This window comes from Silurus meridionalis, chromosome 20, assembly GCF_014805685.1.
Source record: "Silurus meridionalis isolate SWU-2019-XX chromosome 20, ASM1480568v1, whole genome shotgun sequence".
In the NCBI taxonomy this organism is placed as follows: Eukaryota; Metazoa; Chordata; class Actinopteri; order Siluriformes; family Siluridae; genus Silurus; species Silurus meridionalis.
The window spans coordinates 11,284,500-11,302,994 of NC_060903.1; the positions used below are offsets into that span (position 1 = coordinate 11,284,500).

An 18,495-nucleotide genomic window follows, 5' to 3' on the forward strand; every position below is an offset into this window, starting at 1 on the left:
TCATACATGCCCACCACAACAATGGTAAAACATCAGTATAAACAAAACAACCAGTCAGTAGTAAACTCAAATTGTGAACTCCAAATTATAGCATACCTTGGTTATAAGTTTAATGGGTTATTGAAAGAATTATGAGGCTATTTTCACACTGAAAATCAAATATAATTCATTTGACTTAAATCTAAGCAATTTCAAATTTTATTAGTCACACAACCATATGCAGCACAACCATACAAATGGTATTTATTAGGGGTGTAACGGTACACAAAATTCATGGTTCAGGACGTACCTCGGTTCTGGTTGGGTCATGGTTGGGTTCAATTCAGTACGGTTATTTTTATTAATATTTGCGATCATTAACATTTGAACGGTTTCCATTTTTAAAACAATTTTTAATTTAAAGCCTGCTTGGTTAAATAATCTATAAAATAATATTTTACAACATTTAAAAAAAAAAAAGAATAAACTTGAATTTATGCAATAAACTTTTCATTATATTGATGAAATTGTGTATTCAATTAAATTGACACAAAATAATTTATTAAATAAAATTAAATAAATGGAAAAAGTTGAACTAAATAATTTACATGTGTGCTTTACATTTTAATATTTAATTTTCCAAAGATATGTTTTACTTAACTGTTCTACTCATTTCAACATACCGTATTTTCCGGACTATAAGCCGCTACTTTTTCCCCACGTTTTGAACCCTGCGGCTTAACCAACGAAGCGGCTAATTTATGGATTTTTTTCTGGGTTTTTCCTGGTTTCACAAACTTCAAGCCCAAAAACTGAGCTCCATAAAATTAGACCAATGAAATGGCTGAACGGGTTAAGGACTGTCAACAGGAAATGCGAATCATTCGTTAAGCTGAAAACAACCGGGCATGAAAAAACGCACTTTACCTGTGTTCTGAGCTGCACGGCATCGAGAGAAAAGCTTCCACCGATGGTGATTTTTAAACGCACGACGATGCCAAAAGATAAACTCTCGAGAGAAATTGTTGTGAAAGGAAGGAGGAAGACAGTGAACAATGACTTTCTTGGTAGGCTACTGTTTAGATACAAGTCGTGTAACAGGCACTGTCTTTCGTTAAAGCCTGTGTAAAGTTCATTTGTTTTAATGTAGGCAGGTGCGGCTTATTTATTCAATATTTCTTCAATATGTGGAATTGTCAGGAATTTCTCCTATCAAGAGAAATCTTTAAAGCTGGACATATAATGCTGAAGAATCTGTAGCACCAGAGTTAGTTGCTAACCAGGAAGCATTATTGATTCAAAATTCAATATTTTTTATTCTGCACAAACATGGTTATATGCAGGATACAAGTTGCAATGAAATAATAAGTTAAAAAGAAAATATTGAATCCATAGTGCTAGTGGCTGATACACAGGCTGTGCTAATGTTCTGTTTTTGTTTAACAGGTTTTTTACCTATGGTGACATGCCATTGGAGCAGCATCTAAAGCAGATACAGGAAGAGGCCCTGTGCAAGTTTCAGAGAACAGAAACAAACACAGCAGTACCAGCCCAGAGCCGATGGGACAAGCCAGTTAGACACACATACACACAATCACCTACAAAAATAATCAGTGGCATCAAGAATGTCATTCTATCTCAGTCACACATGGTGTATTAATTAATTTGGCTTGTTTGTTTAGAGGGAAGCTCATGTGACCTGCAGTCCTGATGCATTGGCTCCAGATCCGGCTAAACAGAACACACTCTGTGTTAGCTACCTGCTGGCTGAGTAAATGTTCACACACACACACACACACACACACACACACACACACACACACTTACTAATCAGTATCTCTGTTTACTTTGTGTGTGTTTGTGTGCATGTATGTGTTATTTACAGCATCACAGATACATTTGAGGCTTTCACTCTGAATTTTCTCTCTTCCCTGATGATCTCTGGCCCGAGCTCTCCATTTTACAAAACACTGATTGAAACGAAGATTGGCACTGACTTTGCTTCTGTAGTTGGGTAAAAACACAATTCACAATCTATTTCTGGACATTTCTGATAGCGTGGAGTATAGTGTACGTGTCAGCTTGAATTTTTTTGCAAAAAAAAAGTTTTAAACATATTGCATTTATTAATATTTGACATATTACACAGGTATGATTGCAGTACCAGGGATGCCTCATTTAGCATCGGCTTACAGGGTATGGCAGAAGAGGACATGGAGAATATCAAACATATTATTAGCCAAACCATTGATGACATCATAGAGTAAGCAATATCATAGAGTTAAAAGTGTTTAAAATATATGTTTTCAAGCTAAACACAGAGGAAACATGTGAGCATGCCATTTTTGTGCACATGCTAAAAAGGTATTGTAAAACACTGATGGGTGCCTGTTCTGAAATAGATATTTTAAACTTGATGGTAAGCTCATTGTCAATTTTCATTAAAATTTTTCATTGCCAAATTGACAAAATTTGTAGGAGAAATACACAATGTCTCAGAGCTTGCATTGCTTGAGTGTATTTACACGGTTTGTAAAATACATTGCATTCATGACTGTGTCTCTGAGTATAAAACAGGAGAATAATGTAAGGCCAGAGGTGTTTATCACCTTTTTGGTTAATAACCTCCTTAATGAATCTTGCACTTCCAACCTGTTATATTATTGTGTAATCTTATATTGACTTCAGAGGCACATGCTTGGATGCAAATGTTTTTAAAAAGTTACTTGTAGGTTTTTGCTAGTATAAAAGTATGTTTTTATGACTTTTAGCCTGTTAATAATTATGGGGTTAGTACTAATTGTTTGTGCTTTATTTGCAGGGCCGGGTTTGAAGAAGAACGGATAAAGGCTTTGCTGCACAAAATTGAGATTCAAATGAAACATCAGTCTACCAATTTTGGCTTGTCCCTTGCCTCTGTGAGTAATATACCTCTAGATATAGTACACACACACTAAATTAAGATTTGATGTGACTACATTTTGGCTTTCAATTCTTACACTTCAGGTGTGTAATTGATCAATTATACAGAGCAGGTGTTAATGGCCATCAATTTCATATTCATGTTGAAGCACAGTAATTAACTGAAACCGAAACAGATGTGTAGGAGGCTTGGATGGGGAACAGGCAACCACAGGCTCTGGAAAACAGTTTAATGTCATGGGTCACACCATGGCAAGACTCAGCACAGAAACAAGTTACAAGGCAGCTATACTACATCAGCAATGTCTCTCCCAGGAAAAGATTTCAAAGCAGACTAGGGTTTTTGAATGTACTGTTTAAGCTACTTTGAAGAACCACAAAAAAACAGGCAATGTTGAGGACTGTAGATTCAGCCAAGGAAACTTTACACAGCAGATGAAAGATGCTTACTTTCCTACGACATTGAAAGATGTCCAGCAGTGCCATCAGCAAAAAACTGGTAAAAACCAGTTGAAGGAGTGATTTGTGATAGAAGGGTATCTGCAAGAGTGAAAGGGAAAGTTTATAGGACTGCGGTGAGACCTGCGATGTTGTATGGTTTAGAGACGGTGACATTGACTAAAAGACAGGAGGTGGAGCAGGAGGTAACAGAGCTGAAGATGCTGAGGTTTTCATTGTGATGAGGATGGACAAGATGTAGAATGAGTTTATTAGAGGGCCTGCACATGTAGGATGTTTTGGTGAGGGAGGTGTGATTGAGAAGGTTTGGACATGTGCAGAGGAGGGACATGGGTTATATCAGTAGGAGAATGGTGATGATGGAGCCACCAGGAAGGAGGAAAAGAGGAAGGCCAAGGAGGTGGTTTATGGATGTAGTGAAGGAAGACATGCAGGTACCGGTAGTTGGTTTGAAAGAGGCATATGTAGAAAAAAAAAGCATCTGGCTTAACAGCACCACAAAAAGAAGGATTTCTTATAGTATAGAGTGCATTAGTGTCTGGAGAATGGGCATCTTGCACTTTTGGAAAGGCTCAGTCTCTAAGAAACAGTATATACAGGTATAAGAGTATTAAATGCTTCAATTCAGAAAGCATCTTTTTTCAGGGAAGTGTAGACCTTTCACCATTTAAAGACATTTGGCACATCATGAAACAAGACGTTCAAAAGGATACCATAACTCATCAGACCTATTTGGCACAACATTCTTCTTCCAAAACTTGAGCAACTTGTCTCCTAAGTTCCCATATTTATACCGACAGAAGACAAAATAATTGGCCTTATTTTTTCCTTATAATTGTCTATGTTCCCAGTTTAAACATTGAATGTTTTGTTTTATTATGAATAGAATATAGATTTATTATATTTGCAAATAATTGCATTTTGTTGCAAATTAAGAAGAAAAAAAAATTATACATATATACACACACACACACATATATATATACAGGGAGTGCAGAATTATTAGGCAAGTTGTATTTTTGAGGATTAATTTTATTTGAGGATTTAATTTGAACAACAACCATGTTCTCAATGAACACAAAAAACTCATTAATATCAAAGCTGAATATTTTTGGAAGTAGTTTTTAGTTTTAGCTATTTTAGGGGGATATCTGTGTGTGCAGGTGACTATTACTGTGCATAATTATTAGGCAACTTAACAAAAAACAAATTCATACCCATTTCAATTATTTATTTTTACCAGTGAAACCAATATAACATCTCAACATTCACAAATATACATTTCTGACATTCAAAACCAAACAAAACAAATCAGTGACCAATATAGCCACCTTTCTTTGCAAGGACACTCAAAAGCCTGCCATCCATGGATTCTGTCAGTGTTTTGATCTGTTCACCATCAACATTGCGTGCAGCAGCAACCACAGCCTCCCAGACACTGTTCAGAGAGGTGTACTGTTTTCCTCCTTGTAAATCGCACATTTGATGATGGACCACAGGTTCTCAATGGGGTTCAGATCAGGTGAACAAGGAGGCCATATCATTAGATTTTCTTCTTTTATACCCTTTCTTGCCAGCCACGCTGTGGAGTACTTGGACATGTGTGATGGAGCATTGTCCTGCATGAAAATCATGTTTTTCTTGAAGGATGCAGACTTCTTCCTGTACCACTGCTTGAAGAAGGTGTCTTCCAGAAACTGGCAGTAGGACTGGGAGTTCAGCTTGACTCCATCCTCAACCCGAAAAGGCCCCACAAGCTCATCTTTGATGATACCAGCCCAAACCAGTACTCCACCTCCACCTTGCTGGCGTCTGAGTCGGACTGGAGCTCTCTGCCCTTTACCAATCCAGCCACGGGCCCATCCATCTGGCCCATCAAGACTCACTCTCATTTCATCAGTCCATAAAACCTTAGAAAATCAGTCTTGAGATATTTCTTGGCCCAGTCTTGACGTTTCAGCTTGTGTGTCTTGTTCAGTGGTGGTCGACTTTCTGCCTTTCTTACCTTGGCCATGTCTCTGAGTATTGCACACCTTGTGCTTTTGGGCACTCAGTGATGTTGCAGCTCTGAAATATGGCCAAACTGGTGGCAAGTGGCATCTTGGCAGCTGCACGCTTGACTTTTCTCAGTTCACGGGCAGTTATTTTGCGCCTTGGTTTTTCCACACGCTTCTTGCGACCCTGTCGACTATTTTGAATGAAACGCTTGATTGTTCGATGATCACGCTTCAGAAGCTTGGCTATTTTAAGACTGCTGCATCCTCTGCAATATATCTCACTATTTTTGACTTTTCTGAGCCTGTCAAGTCCTTCTTTTGACCCATTTTGCCAAAGGAAAGGAAGTTGCCTAATAATTATGCACACCTGATATAGGGTGTTGATGTCATTAGACCACACCCTTCTCATTACAGAGATGCACATCACCTAATATGCTTAATTGGTAGTAGGCTTTCCAGCCTATACAGCTTGAGTAAGACAACATGCATAACGAGGATGATGTGGTCAAAATACTCATTTGCCTAATAATTCTGCACTCCTGTGTATATATATATATATATATATATATATATATATATATATACACAGGAGTGCAGAATTATTAGGCAAGTTGTATTTTGAGGATTAATTTTATTTGAGGATTTAATTTGAACAACAACCATGTTCTCAATGAACACAAAAACTCATTAATATCAAAGCTGAATATTTTTGGAAGTAGTTTTAGTTTTAGCTATTTTAGGGGATATCTGTGTGTGCAGGTGACTATTACTGTGCATAATTATTAGGCAACAACAAAAACAAATTCATACCCATTTCAATTATTTATTTTTACCAGTGAAACCAATATAACATCTCAACATTCACAAATATACATTTCTGACATTCAAAACCAAACAAAACAAATCAGTGACCAATATAGCCACCTTTCTTTGCAAGGACACTCAAAAGCCTGCCATCCATGGATTCTGTCAGTGTTTTGATCTGTTCACCATCAACATTATGCAGCAGCAACCACAGCCTCCCAGACACTGTTCAGAGGTGTACTGTTTTCCTCCTTGTAAATCGCACATTTGATGATGGACCACAGGTTCTCAATGGGGTTCAGATCAGGTGAACAAGGAGGCCATATCATTAGATTTTCTTCTTTATACCCTTTCTTGCCAGCCACGCTGTGGAGTACTTGGGCGTGTGTGATGGAGCATTGTCCTGCATGAAAATCATGTTTTTCTTGAAGGATGCAGACTTCTTCCTGTACCACTGCTTGAAGAAGGTGTCTTCCAGAAACTGGCAGTAGGACTGGGAGTTCAGCTTGACTCCATCCTCAACCCGAAAAGGCCCCACAAGCTCATCTTTGATGATACCAGCCCAAACCAGTACTCCACCTCCACCTTGCTGGCGCCTGAGTCGGACTGGAGCTCTCTGCCCTTTACCAATCCAGCCACGGGCCCATCCATCTGGCCCATCAAGACTCACTCTCATTTCATCAGTCCATAAAACCTTAGAAAATCAGTCTTGAGATATTTCTTGGCCCAGTCTTGACGTTTCAGCTTGTGTGTCTTGTTCAGTGGTGGTCGACTTTCTGCCTTTCTTACCTTGGCCATGTCTCTGAGTATTGCACACCTTGTGCTTTTGGGCACCCAGTGATGTTGCAGCTCTGAAATATGGCCAAACTGGTGGCAAGTGGCATCTTGGCAGCTGCACGCTTGACTTTTCTCAGTTCACGGGCAGTTATTTTGCGCCTTGGTTTTTCCACACGCTTCTTGCGACCCTGTTGACTATTTTGAATGAAACGCTTGATTGTTCGATGATCACGCTCAGAAGCTTGGCTATTTTAAGACTGCTGCATCCCTCTGCAATATATCTCACTATTTTTGACTTTTCTGAGCCTGTCAAGTCCTTCTTTTGACCCATTTTGCCAAAGGAAAGGAAGTTGCCTAATAATTATGCACACCTGATATAGGGTGTTGATGTCATTAGACCACACCCTTCTCATTACAGAGATGCACATCACCTAATATGCTTAATTGGTAGTAGGCTTTCCAGCCTATACAGCTTGGAGTAAGACAACATGCATAACGAGGATGATGTGGTCAAAATACTCATTTGCCTAATAATTCTGCACTCCTGTATATATATATATATATATATATATATATATATATATATATATATATACACTCCTGTGTGTATATATATATATATATATATATATATATATATATATATATATATATATATATATATATATATATATACACACCCAGTAAGGAAAATAAGTATTTGAACACCCTGCTATTTTGCAAGTTCTCCCACTTAGAAATCATGGAGGGGTCTGAAATTGTCATCGTAGGTGCATGTCCACTGTGAGAGACATAATCTAAAAAAAAAAAATCCAGAAATCACAATATATTATTTTTAACTATTTATTTGTATGATACAGCTGCTTACAAATATTTAAACACCTGTCTATCAGCTAGAATTCTGACCCTCAAAGACCTGTTAGTCTGCCTTTAAAATGTCCACCTCGGTTTGAAATCATGCATGGCACGGAAGGTTCCCCTGCTTAAACCAGCACATGTCCAGGCACGTCTTAAGTTTGCCAATGACCATTTGGATGATCCAGAGGAGTCATGGGAGAAAGTCATGTGGTCAGATGAGACCAAAATAGAACTTTTGGGTCATAATTCCACTAAACGTGTTTGGAGAAAGAAGAATGATGAGTACCATCCCAAGAACACCATCCCTACTGTGAAGCATGGGGGTGGTAGCATCATGCTTTGGGGTGTCTTTCTGCACATGGGACAGGGCGACTGCACTGTATTAAGGAGAGGATGACCGGGGCCATGTATTGTGAGATTTTGGGGAACAACCTCCTTCCCTCAGTTAGAGCATTGAAGATGGGTCGAGGCTGGGTCTTCCAACATGACAATGACCCGAAGCACACAGCCAGGATAACCAAGGAGTGGCTCTGTAAGAAGCATATCAAGGTTCTGGTGTGGCCTAGCCAGTCTCCAGACCTAAACCCAATAGAGAATCTTTGGAGGGAGCTCAAACTCTGTGTTTCTCAGCGACAGGCCAGAAACCTGACTGATCTAGAGAAGATCTGTGCGGAGGAGTGGGCCAAAATCCCTCCTGCAGTGTGTGCAAACCTGGTGAAAAACTACAGGAAACATTTGACCTCTGTAATTGCAAACAAAGGCAACTGTACCAAATATTAACATTGACTTTCTCAGGTGTTCAAATACTTATTTGCAGCTGTATCATACAAATAAATAGTTAAAAAAATCATACATTGTTATTTCTGGATTTTTTTTTTTTTGGATTATGTCTCTCACAGTGGACATGCACCTACGATGACAATTTCAGACCCCTCCATGATTTCTAAGTGGGAGAACTTACAAAATAGCAGGGTGTTCAAATACCTATTTTCCTCACTGTATATACATATATATACAGTTGTGTTCAAAATTATTCAACCCCCATTGCTGTAAATGGTTTTAGGCAATTTAGTGTACATTTGTAATTGTATTCAGAATGAAATCCTACAAGGACTTCTTAAAGAACCATATGCAACTAAAATGACATCAATTAGTTTTGTAATACAGTAGTAAATGTTTCTTTTGTGAATTCTTCATTGACATAATTATTCAACCCCTTAAAGACTACCACTCTGAAGAACAGAGGTTCAATGAAGTGTTTTCAATCAGGTATTGAAAACACCTGTGGATATCAGGGAGCAGCAATAAAGCCTAATAAGCACCAATTAGGCAGCTTTAAAATGACTGTGATACTCAGCTCCTTCTAGACATTTACTGGTGTGGTTACAAACATGGTGAGGTCAAGAGAATGGTCCAGGAAGACAAGAGAACAGGTGATTACTCTTCACAGGAAGGGCAATGGCTATAAGAAGATTGCAAAGATGTTAAACATACCAAGAGACACCATAGGAAGCATCATTCGCAAATTCAAGGCAAAGGGCACTGTTGAAACGCTACCTGGTCGTGGCAGAAAGAAGATGCTGACTTGACTGCTGTGTGCTACCTGAAGCGTAGAGTGGAGAAAAGTCCCCGTGTGACTGCTGAGGAACTGAGAAAAGATTTGTCAGATGTGGGTACTGAAGTTTCTGCTCAGACAATACGGCGCACCCTGCGTAATGAAGGCCTCCATGCCAGAACTCCCAGGCGCACCCCTTGCTGTCCCCAAAGAATAAGAAGAGTCGACTGCAGTATGCCAAAAGTCATGTGGACAAACCACAGAAGTTTTGGGATAGTGTTCTGTGGACTGATGAAACAAAATTAGAACTGTTTGGGCCCATGGATCAACGCTATGTTTGGAGGAGGAAGAACAAGGCCTATGAAGAAAAGAACACCTTGCCTACTGTGAAGCATGGCGGGGGGTCAATCATGCTTTGGGGCTGTTTTGCTTCTGCAGGTACTGGGAAGCTTCAGCGTGTGCAAGGTACCATGAATTCTCTTCAGTACCAGGAGATATTGGATGACAATGTGATGCAGTCCGTCACAAACCTGAGGCTTGGAAGACGTTGGACCTTTCAACAGGACAATGATCCCAAGCATACCTCCAAGTCCACTAGAGCATGGTTGCAGATTAAAGGCTGGAACATTTTGAAGTGGCCATCGCAGTCACCAGACTTAAATCCGATTGAGAACCTCTGGTGGGACTTAAAGAAAGCAGTTGCAGTGCAAGCCTAAGAATGTGACTGAACTGGAGGCTTTTGCCCATGATGAATGGGCGAAGATACCCGTAGATCGCTGCAAGACACTTGTGTCAAGCTATGCTTCACGTTTAAAAGCTGTTATTACTGTAAAAGGATGTTGTACTAAGTACTAAGATTGAATGTCACTTGGGGGTTGAATAAAACTGATAATGATGTGAGCTCAGAAAAGACATTTGTGGTTATTTCATTATAAATGTTATGTTATATTTGTCTGACCTACACGTGCCTCTTTGATTTAATTGTAAGCAGGATGACTGAATGATCATAATCAATGTCAAACCGACCAAAACAATCAATTTCAGTGGGGGTTGAATAATTTTGAACACAACTGTGTATATATATATATATATATATATATATATATATATATATATATATATATATATATATATATACATACATACATACATACATACATACAGCGGGGAAAATAGGTATTTGACACATCAGCATTTTTATCAGTAAGGGGATTTCTAAGTGGGCTATTGATCCACCAGATGTAGCCAACAAGCCAAATATTGAATTCATACAAAGAAATCAGAACATTTATGTATACAAGTTGAGTCATAATAAATAAAGTGAAATGACACAGGGAATAAGTATTGAACACATGAAGATAACAAGGTGCAAAATGGCATAGAAAGCCAGGAGATCACCTGAAATCTGTCAGTATTGAGAGAGAAACCCTGCCCCCTATCAGTACTAATTGATATCAGCTGCTTTAGTCCTAATGGATGGCCTATAAAGACTTCTCATTACCTAGGAGGCACACAGGAAAGACTTCATGATGGGTAAAAGCAAAGAACTCTCTCAAGATCTTCGTAATCTTATCGTTGAAAAGCATTTAGATGGGAATGGTTATAGGCGCATTTCCAGAATGCTAAATGTTTCTGTGAGCACTGTGGGGGCCATTATCCGGAAATGGAAAGAGCATCAGTTCACCATAAACCGGCCACATAAGATCCCTGTCCAAGAAGTCCAAAGAATAATCAGGAGAATTCACCAAGAGCCAAGAACCACTCGGGTAGAACTTCAGGAAGACCTTGCATCAGCAGGTACTGTTGTTTCAAAGAAAACTATAAGCAATGCACTGAACCGCCATGGCATCCATGTACGCTCACCACGCAAGACTCCACTGCTGAACAAAAAGCATGTTGAGGCTCGGTTAAAGATTGCGAAAGAGCATTTGGAAAAGCCTGTGGATTATTGGGAGACTATAGTATGGTCAGATGAAAGCAAAATTGAACTTTTTGGCAGTCATTCTACACACCATGTTTGGAGAAGAAATGGCACTGCCCACCACCCCGAGAACACCATACCACCAGTTAAGTTTGGGGGTGGAAGCATCATTGTTTGGGGCTGCTTTTCAGCAAGGGGTACTGGCAGACTTCATATTATTAAAGGCAGGATAACTGGAGAAATGTACTGGGACATTCTGGATAAAAATCTGCTGCCATCTACCAGAAAGCTGAAAATTAAAAGAGGGTGGACATTTCAGCAAGACGATGATCACAAGGCACAAGAAAACAATGAAGTGGTTTCAAAGAAAGAAAATCAAGTTGCTTAAAGTCAATCACCTGACCTAAATCCCATAGAAAATCTATGGAGAGAACTGGAGATCAAAGTTCATAAAAGAGGCACAAGGAACCTTCAAGATTTAAAGACCATTTGTGTGGAAGAATGGGCCAGAATCACTCCTGATCAATGCAGACGACTGGTCTCTCCATACAAGAGGCGTCTAGAAGCTGTAATCACCAACAAAGGCTTTTCTACAAAATATTTAATAAAGTGTGTTCAATACTTATTCCCTGTGTCATTTCACTTTATTTATTATGACTCAACTTGTATACTTAAATGTTCTGATTTCTTTGTATGAATGTAATATTTGGCTTGATGGCTACATCTGGTGGAAATTTTGTGTCAATAGCCCATTTAGAAATCCCCTTACTGATAAAAATGCTGATGTCAAATACTTTTTTTCCCTGCTGTGTGTATATGTGTGTGTATATGTGTGTGTGTGTGTATGTATGTATGTATGTATGTATATGTATGTATATATATGTATATATATATATATATATATATATATATATATATATATATATATATATATATATATATATATACACACACACACACACAGTGGAACCCGGTTATGTCAATGTCCTAGGGGGTTGCAAAAAAGCATCGAGATAACCGATGATCGAGATAAATTGAAAATCAATATGGCGGCAATATATTAACGTGCTTGAAATTTCTTTATGTACATGATGTGCGTTAATAAATGAGAATGTGCATGCACGTGTTTTTGGAGGGGTTTTTTACACAACAGCGTTGCGCCGATTTGTTTGATGAAGGCATGCTATAAAAATGTACATACAGTACATGTTTGTTAACTGTCAGGAATCCACCTGCCACGCCCCCTTCGGTGTGCTTTCTCGGCCGCTTTCTCTGAAGCTCCCGGCTTCAATCGCGCACATATGGTGCTTGTTTAGCATCATCACCAGCTCCTATTTAAACTTCCACACTCTCACTGTCCGTTATCGTTATCGCTCATGCGTATCCCGGTATCACGTGCCTTCCCACCGGCACTCTCTCAACGGCTGCGATTTTCTTTCCAAAGCGCATCGCGGATTCCCCCCGATCATGCCGTTGTTAATTCTATGCTTTTGCTGCTCATCCCACGCGCTCCTATCAAGCGCCGCGCTGTGCTCCTACCGAGCGCCGCTTTCGCCTCCCGTTCATCGCATAACATTTAACAACAAAAGGCATTTGTGCACTAACTAACAGCAGAGATTCACTAGTATACAATACAACACCTGTATTGTATCTGTATCTGTAAGGCTTGATTTTTCAGCCACTTTTGCGAGTTCTTCTGCACAGTGCCGATCGAGATAACAAATTTAGCAAATTTTCCCCCCCTTGTGCTCGAGATATTAGGGTTCGGCGACATAAAAAATTCGACATAACCATTAAAAAAAAATGCTTGGACAAAGCGAGAATTTGGCGGTTCCACTTCAAAAACGTCGACTTAATAGGGTTGTCGAGTTACCTGAGGTCGAGATAAGAGATTTTTTTTTTCCATCAATTTGGATTTTTTTTTTCACTGAATAATTGTACAATAATTAAAGGATGTATTTATTTTTAATTCTTTTAGCAGTGTGGTTCAATATTGTTTAAAAAACACACAAGAACACATCTACCAGGGGTGGCAATAATTGTGGAGGGTTCTGTGTGTGGGTGTGTGTGTTGCTAATTGCATTCATATTATGTACATTATTTAATTTAATTTCAATATTCTTGAATATTTCACTTTCTAGTATATTGCATCCTGCTGGAATCATGATGGAGACCCAGTGGAATTGCTGAAGATCAGTGAGCATGTCTCCAGATTCAGACAGTGTCTGCAAGACAACCCTCGCTATCTACAGGACAAATTGCAGCACTATTTTAAGGTAATCAACAAATTTTAAAGACACGTGGATGGATGGATGGATGGATGGATGGATGGATGGATGGATGGATGGATTGATTGTTTGTTTGTGTTTCAGGCCAACACACACAGATTGACATTGTCCATGAGCCCAGATGAACAGTATATGGAGAAACTGAACAAAGCAGAACAAGAAAAACTAAAGCAAAAAGTACAAGCTCTGACTAAAATTGACTTTAAAGACATCTATGAAAAAGGTATTAACATGATTTATGCGCACTTGCCTTTGATACATATAATGAGCTTTGCTGTATGTTTTATGTTAACCCCCTTCTCACAAATATTTATCAAATTTCTCAATGTCAAGTGGAAAGTTTATTAGCTCAATTAAGTGCAATACCTTTCACCAACTATTTAAACACACACACACACACACACACACACACACACACACACACACACAAACTTTAGACAGTTTAAGGAATAACGCATGATTCACAAAATTTACAGTATCTGTAACAAAAATGTGAATATTGTAAATTACCCCATTTACAATGTCGCCAGTGAAGGGTATATATTATGCACAAATTAAACAGTAGGTTCTAGAAGGTTCTATGTTAAAAGATGAAAAATGTTCCAGTTAACGGTCTGAGTGACTTTGACAAGAGTCAAATTGTGATAGGTAGACAACTGGGTTAGAAATTCTCCAAAACATCAGGTCTCACACTCTGGACAAGGGTGTCTGCTAAATGCACTTTTCACAACAGACATTGTCTAAAAGCAGCTTTACAGAATGTAAAAATTGTAGAAAAAAAAATTAAGTGGATTATGTGTTTTAGTCCCTAATAAGTGTGGCAAGGGAAAAACTCCCTTAGATGGTATTAGTAAGAAATCTTAAGAGGAACCAGACTCAAAAGGGGAACCATCCTCGTTAGGGTGATATCGAGAGTGATTATGACTAATGTCCTTTCTACAGTCTTATACAGTTCGTTGACCGTGTGGAACCAGGAACTACTGAGCAGTTCATAAAATAGTCAGTATGAATATGATAGAATACTTTGGACAATATTCTGCACCAACTTCCTAGACACAAAGTAACTATTATTTAATAGTACTGCCATTTTTTTAGCAGGTTAATGTGTTAATGCTCTTTGCCACATATAAATTATTTTTGAGCCTTCAGAAATGGATCATTATTCAGGAATGGTTTAAGGAACATAGAAAGTTCAAGGTCTTTACTCGACTTCCAGATTTCCCAAATCTCAGTTCAAATGATCATTTTTGGTATGTGATGGACAAACAAGTCTGATCAATTAAGGCCCCACCTAGCACCTTACGAGATATGCTCCTAACATCTTTATTTCAGATACCACAGCATTTACAATTTACATGTCTTGATGTGTCAGGCTATTTTGAGAAATATTGTGCCAATTGATCTTTCCAAACCACCAGTCACAAATCAGACCCTAACCATTACCATATTTGAATTACATTGATAGTCACGCTTCAGATCCTTTTCCTTGTATGCATTCTTTTGTTGACAAATTGTGCTTAATGATATATTTTAATGCTTACATATTTTATATGCATTGCTTGTCCAGGTCAAAATATGCTTTCTGTTGAAAGTTTTATGTTTTTTTTTATATAAATGTGCCACTAGGAAACATGATATTTACCCCTCAAGAATATACACATCTGGATGTTGCATAATACTTGTTTGTATTGTGTTCATAGTATTTCGAACTGCATTTGATATTGTAGATGTTAAACTGAATTGGGCTTCGTCTATTTTAAAAGGTTTTTAATTTTAAGGTGAACCCTACAGCTGTGCCATAAAAATATAAACAAGGCTGCCCAGCAAATACTTTATTAGATTTTTATTTATTGATTTATTCCTGTTTGTTGATTATAGTTCTTATGTAACTTTATTCAACTCCAATATTACATGTCCTGTGGAAATTTTGTTTAAGCTTTCTATTTTCTAATGTGACTGACTAAGCAAGCTAGCTATGTCTTTTGCAAATCAGTTGGAAACAGTAACATTTACATTTATTCTATTTCATTTTATTTTGAGAAACATTTACTTAACACCTACCATAATTTCCGGACTATGAAGCCGACCCAAATATAAGCCGCACCCAGTGAATTTGACAAAGATTTTTATTTTGAACATAAATAAGCCGCACCTGTCTGCTTACACTGAAACAAATGAACTTTACACAGGCTTTATCGAAAGACAGTTCCTGTTACACGGCTTGTATCTAAACAGTAGCCTACCAAGAAAGTCATGGTTATCTTTTGGCATCGTCGTGCGTTTAAAAATCACCCTCGGTTGAACCTTTTCTCCCGATGCCGTGCAGCTCAGAACACAGGTGAAGTGTGTTTTTTCATGCCCGGTTGTTTTCAGCGTGACGAATGATTCTCATTTCCTGTAGACAGTCCGAGTGAGCGGCAGGTCAAACGTCAGAGGAACCTCATCCATATTTATGATGTGGTGTGGCGCGATTCAGTGGGAGCGCGATTTAATATAAAGAGTTTCATTGGTTCACCTAAACCTGTTCAGCAATTTCATTGGTCTAATGTTATGGGGCTCAGTTTTTTTGCTTGAAGCTTGTGAAACTGGGAAAAACCCAGGAAAAATCCATAAATTAGCCGCTTCATTGTTTAAGCCATGGGGTTCAAAGCATGGGAAAAAAGTAGCAGCTTATAGTCCGGAAAATACGGTAATCAGAATCTCTTATAATAGCGTTATGCTGTCTGTTTGCTTTTTCTGTCATTCAAATATTATTAAATTTCAGGTTTACAGTTGCTCACTGAACACAGCAAAAGTACGGACGCATCCTGCTTACCTGCCCTAAGGGTATCCGATATTGAACCCACCATTCTTCACACATCTGTGCAAATGGGTACTGCAGGTATTTTCAGTTCAGTTCCTTTATTATAATTGTATCCATTTAATTAGGGCCTAAATCTCATGGACATATAGGATAGTACTTTATCTTTGGTTCCCTTAAGAGACAATTTCAAGATTACATACCCATATAAATACTATTCCTCCGGGTTTATCAGATTCAAACCAATTTTGGTCAGTATGACACAAGGTATCTATAATGCAAAATTGCTAAGAAATATTTGAAACCTTAAGAAGGGTTTGATAATTGCATTAGACAAGATGCAGAGAGAGGAGTTGTATTTAATGAGGAAGTCAGGTGTGTCAGAGAAGTATGTGAGGGTGGTGCAGGACATGTATGAGTATGTTGCAGGGAGAAGAGGTGGAGAAGGTGGAGGAGTTCAGGTACCTGGGGTCAACAGTGCAAAGTAATGTAGAGTGTGTTAGAGAAATGAAGAAAAGATTGCAGGCAGGGTGGAGTGGGTGGAGAAGAGTGGCAGGAGTGAATTGTGAGAGAAGAGTATCTGCAAGAGTGAAAGGAAAAGTGTATAGGACTGTGATGAGACCTGTGATGTTGTATGGATTAGAGACAGTGGCATTGAGTAAAAGACAGGAGGTGGAACAGGAGGTAGCAGAGATGAAGATGTTGAGGTTTTTGTTGGGATTGAAATAAGGCGAGCTTGAGATTGTTTGGACATGTGCAGAGAAGGGACATTAGGTGTATCGGTAGGAGAATGCTGAGGATGGAGCCACCAGGAAGGAGGAAAACAGGAAGGCCTAGGTGGAGGCTTATGGATGTGGTGAGGGAAGACATGCAGGTAGTTGGTTTGAAAGAGGCAGATGTAGAGGACAAGGCGGTATGGAGACTGATGATCCGCTGTGGCGACCCCTAATGGGAAAAGCAAAAAGAAGAAGAGCAGGGTTTAATAATACACAAACGGGAAATGTTTGTACACTGTGGCTCAAAGTGACACATTAGTTATTTTCATTGATGGGGCGTAATCAGGGGCACATGCCATTACTAGCTCATTAAGGAGGCCTCACCTTTGATGTTTGGGCAAACCAAATGCACCACATAGCTATATATTTTTTATTTCATGTGTATGTATTTGCAATGTATTTGCAATTAAGTTAAAAACACTAAACGCAAATAGTCTTCTTTTTTTTTTTTTAAAAAGCAAACAGAAGTATTGTGTTTTATTTCTATTTTTCAGGAGGAGTGCCCGTTCAGTACTGTGAGCAGCCCACTAATGGCATGGTGTATTTCAGGGCCATGTGCAATCTCTACACTCTCTCAGAGGACCTGAAAATCTATGTTCCCCTCTTCTGCAATGTTATCACTAAGTAAGTCTTATATATGTGATACATACACAAAGTAATATGTATGTACACTTGCAATCAGAAATATTCAACCCCCTCACCTCAATAGACAATACAGTGATGTTGATGAAAGATAATGAAAATAAATGGAAAAAAAAACTCGTGAAGTAACAAACAATATTTATTGATACATATTTGAGTTATTTTGACAACAGAAGTTGACTTAACTTTGAAGTTCAAATGAAAATTTTAAGTCTTGTAACACATGAGCATGTGCAGTATTATTCAACCCCCAGCTTCAGTACCTTGTGGAGCGCCCTTTAGTTTTTATAACTTCTAACAAGTGCTGACAAGCTTCTTACACCTCTCGATTGGAATCTTTGCCCATTCTTTATGTGCAAAAGCCTCTAACTCGGTGATGTTTGATGGCTTCTGTGCTGCAACTGCCTTTGTCAAACTCAATCAAAGATTTTTAATTGGATTTAAATCTGGTGACTGAGAAGGCCACTCTAGGACACGCCATCATCTTTTCCCCAACCAAGCTTGATTTGGTTGGTATGCTTGGGATCATTGTCTTGCTGGAAGATCCAATGATCACCACGGTTTTAATTTTGAACAGAAGGCATCACGTTCTTCTTCAAAATGACCTTCCAAATGAATCCATAATGCAGGGTACACAATCAAGATTGCCAGTTCCTGCCGCAGAAAAACATCCCCACATCATTATTGACCCACCTCCGTGCTTGACCGTGGGGATGG

At 38.7% G+C, this 18,495-nt stretch overlaps 1 protein-coding gene across 2 annotated transcripts in view; it reads left to right on the forward strand.

Annotated features, from left to right (window-relative positions):
- Positions 1-18,495, forward strand: part of pitrm1 (pitrilysin metallopeptidase 1) — a 47,045-nt gene that overhangs the window by 13,173 nt on the left and 15,377 nt on the right. For both annotated transcript variants that reach the window (XR_006928837.1, XM_046876697.1), the window contains exons 8-16: positions 1,426-1,552; positions 1,662-1,750; positions 1,865-1,993; positions 2,129-2,242; positions 2,801-2,897; positions 13,414-13,548; positions 13,645-13,783; positions 16,325-16,441; positions 17,631-17,760. Coding sequence is in view for 1 of the 2 variants with exons in the window: in XM_046876697.1 (XP_046732653.1) it covers positions 1,426-1,552; positions 1,662-1,750; positions 1,865-1,993; positions 2,129-2,242; positions 2,801-2,897; positions 13,414-13,548; positions 13,645-13,783; positions 16,325-16,441; positions 17,631-17,760 (1,077 nt within the window). In the remaining variant the exon portion in view is untranslated. The remainder of the gene's footprint in view (positions 1-1,425; positions 1,553-1,661; positions 1,751-1,864; positions 1,994-2,128; positions 2,243-2,800; positions 2,898-13,413; positions 13,549-13,644; positions 13,784-16,324; positions 16,442-17,630; positions 17,761-18,495) is intronic.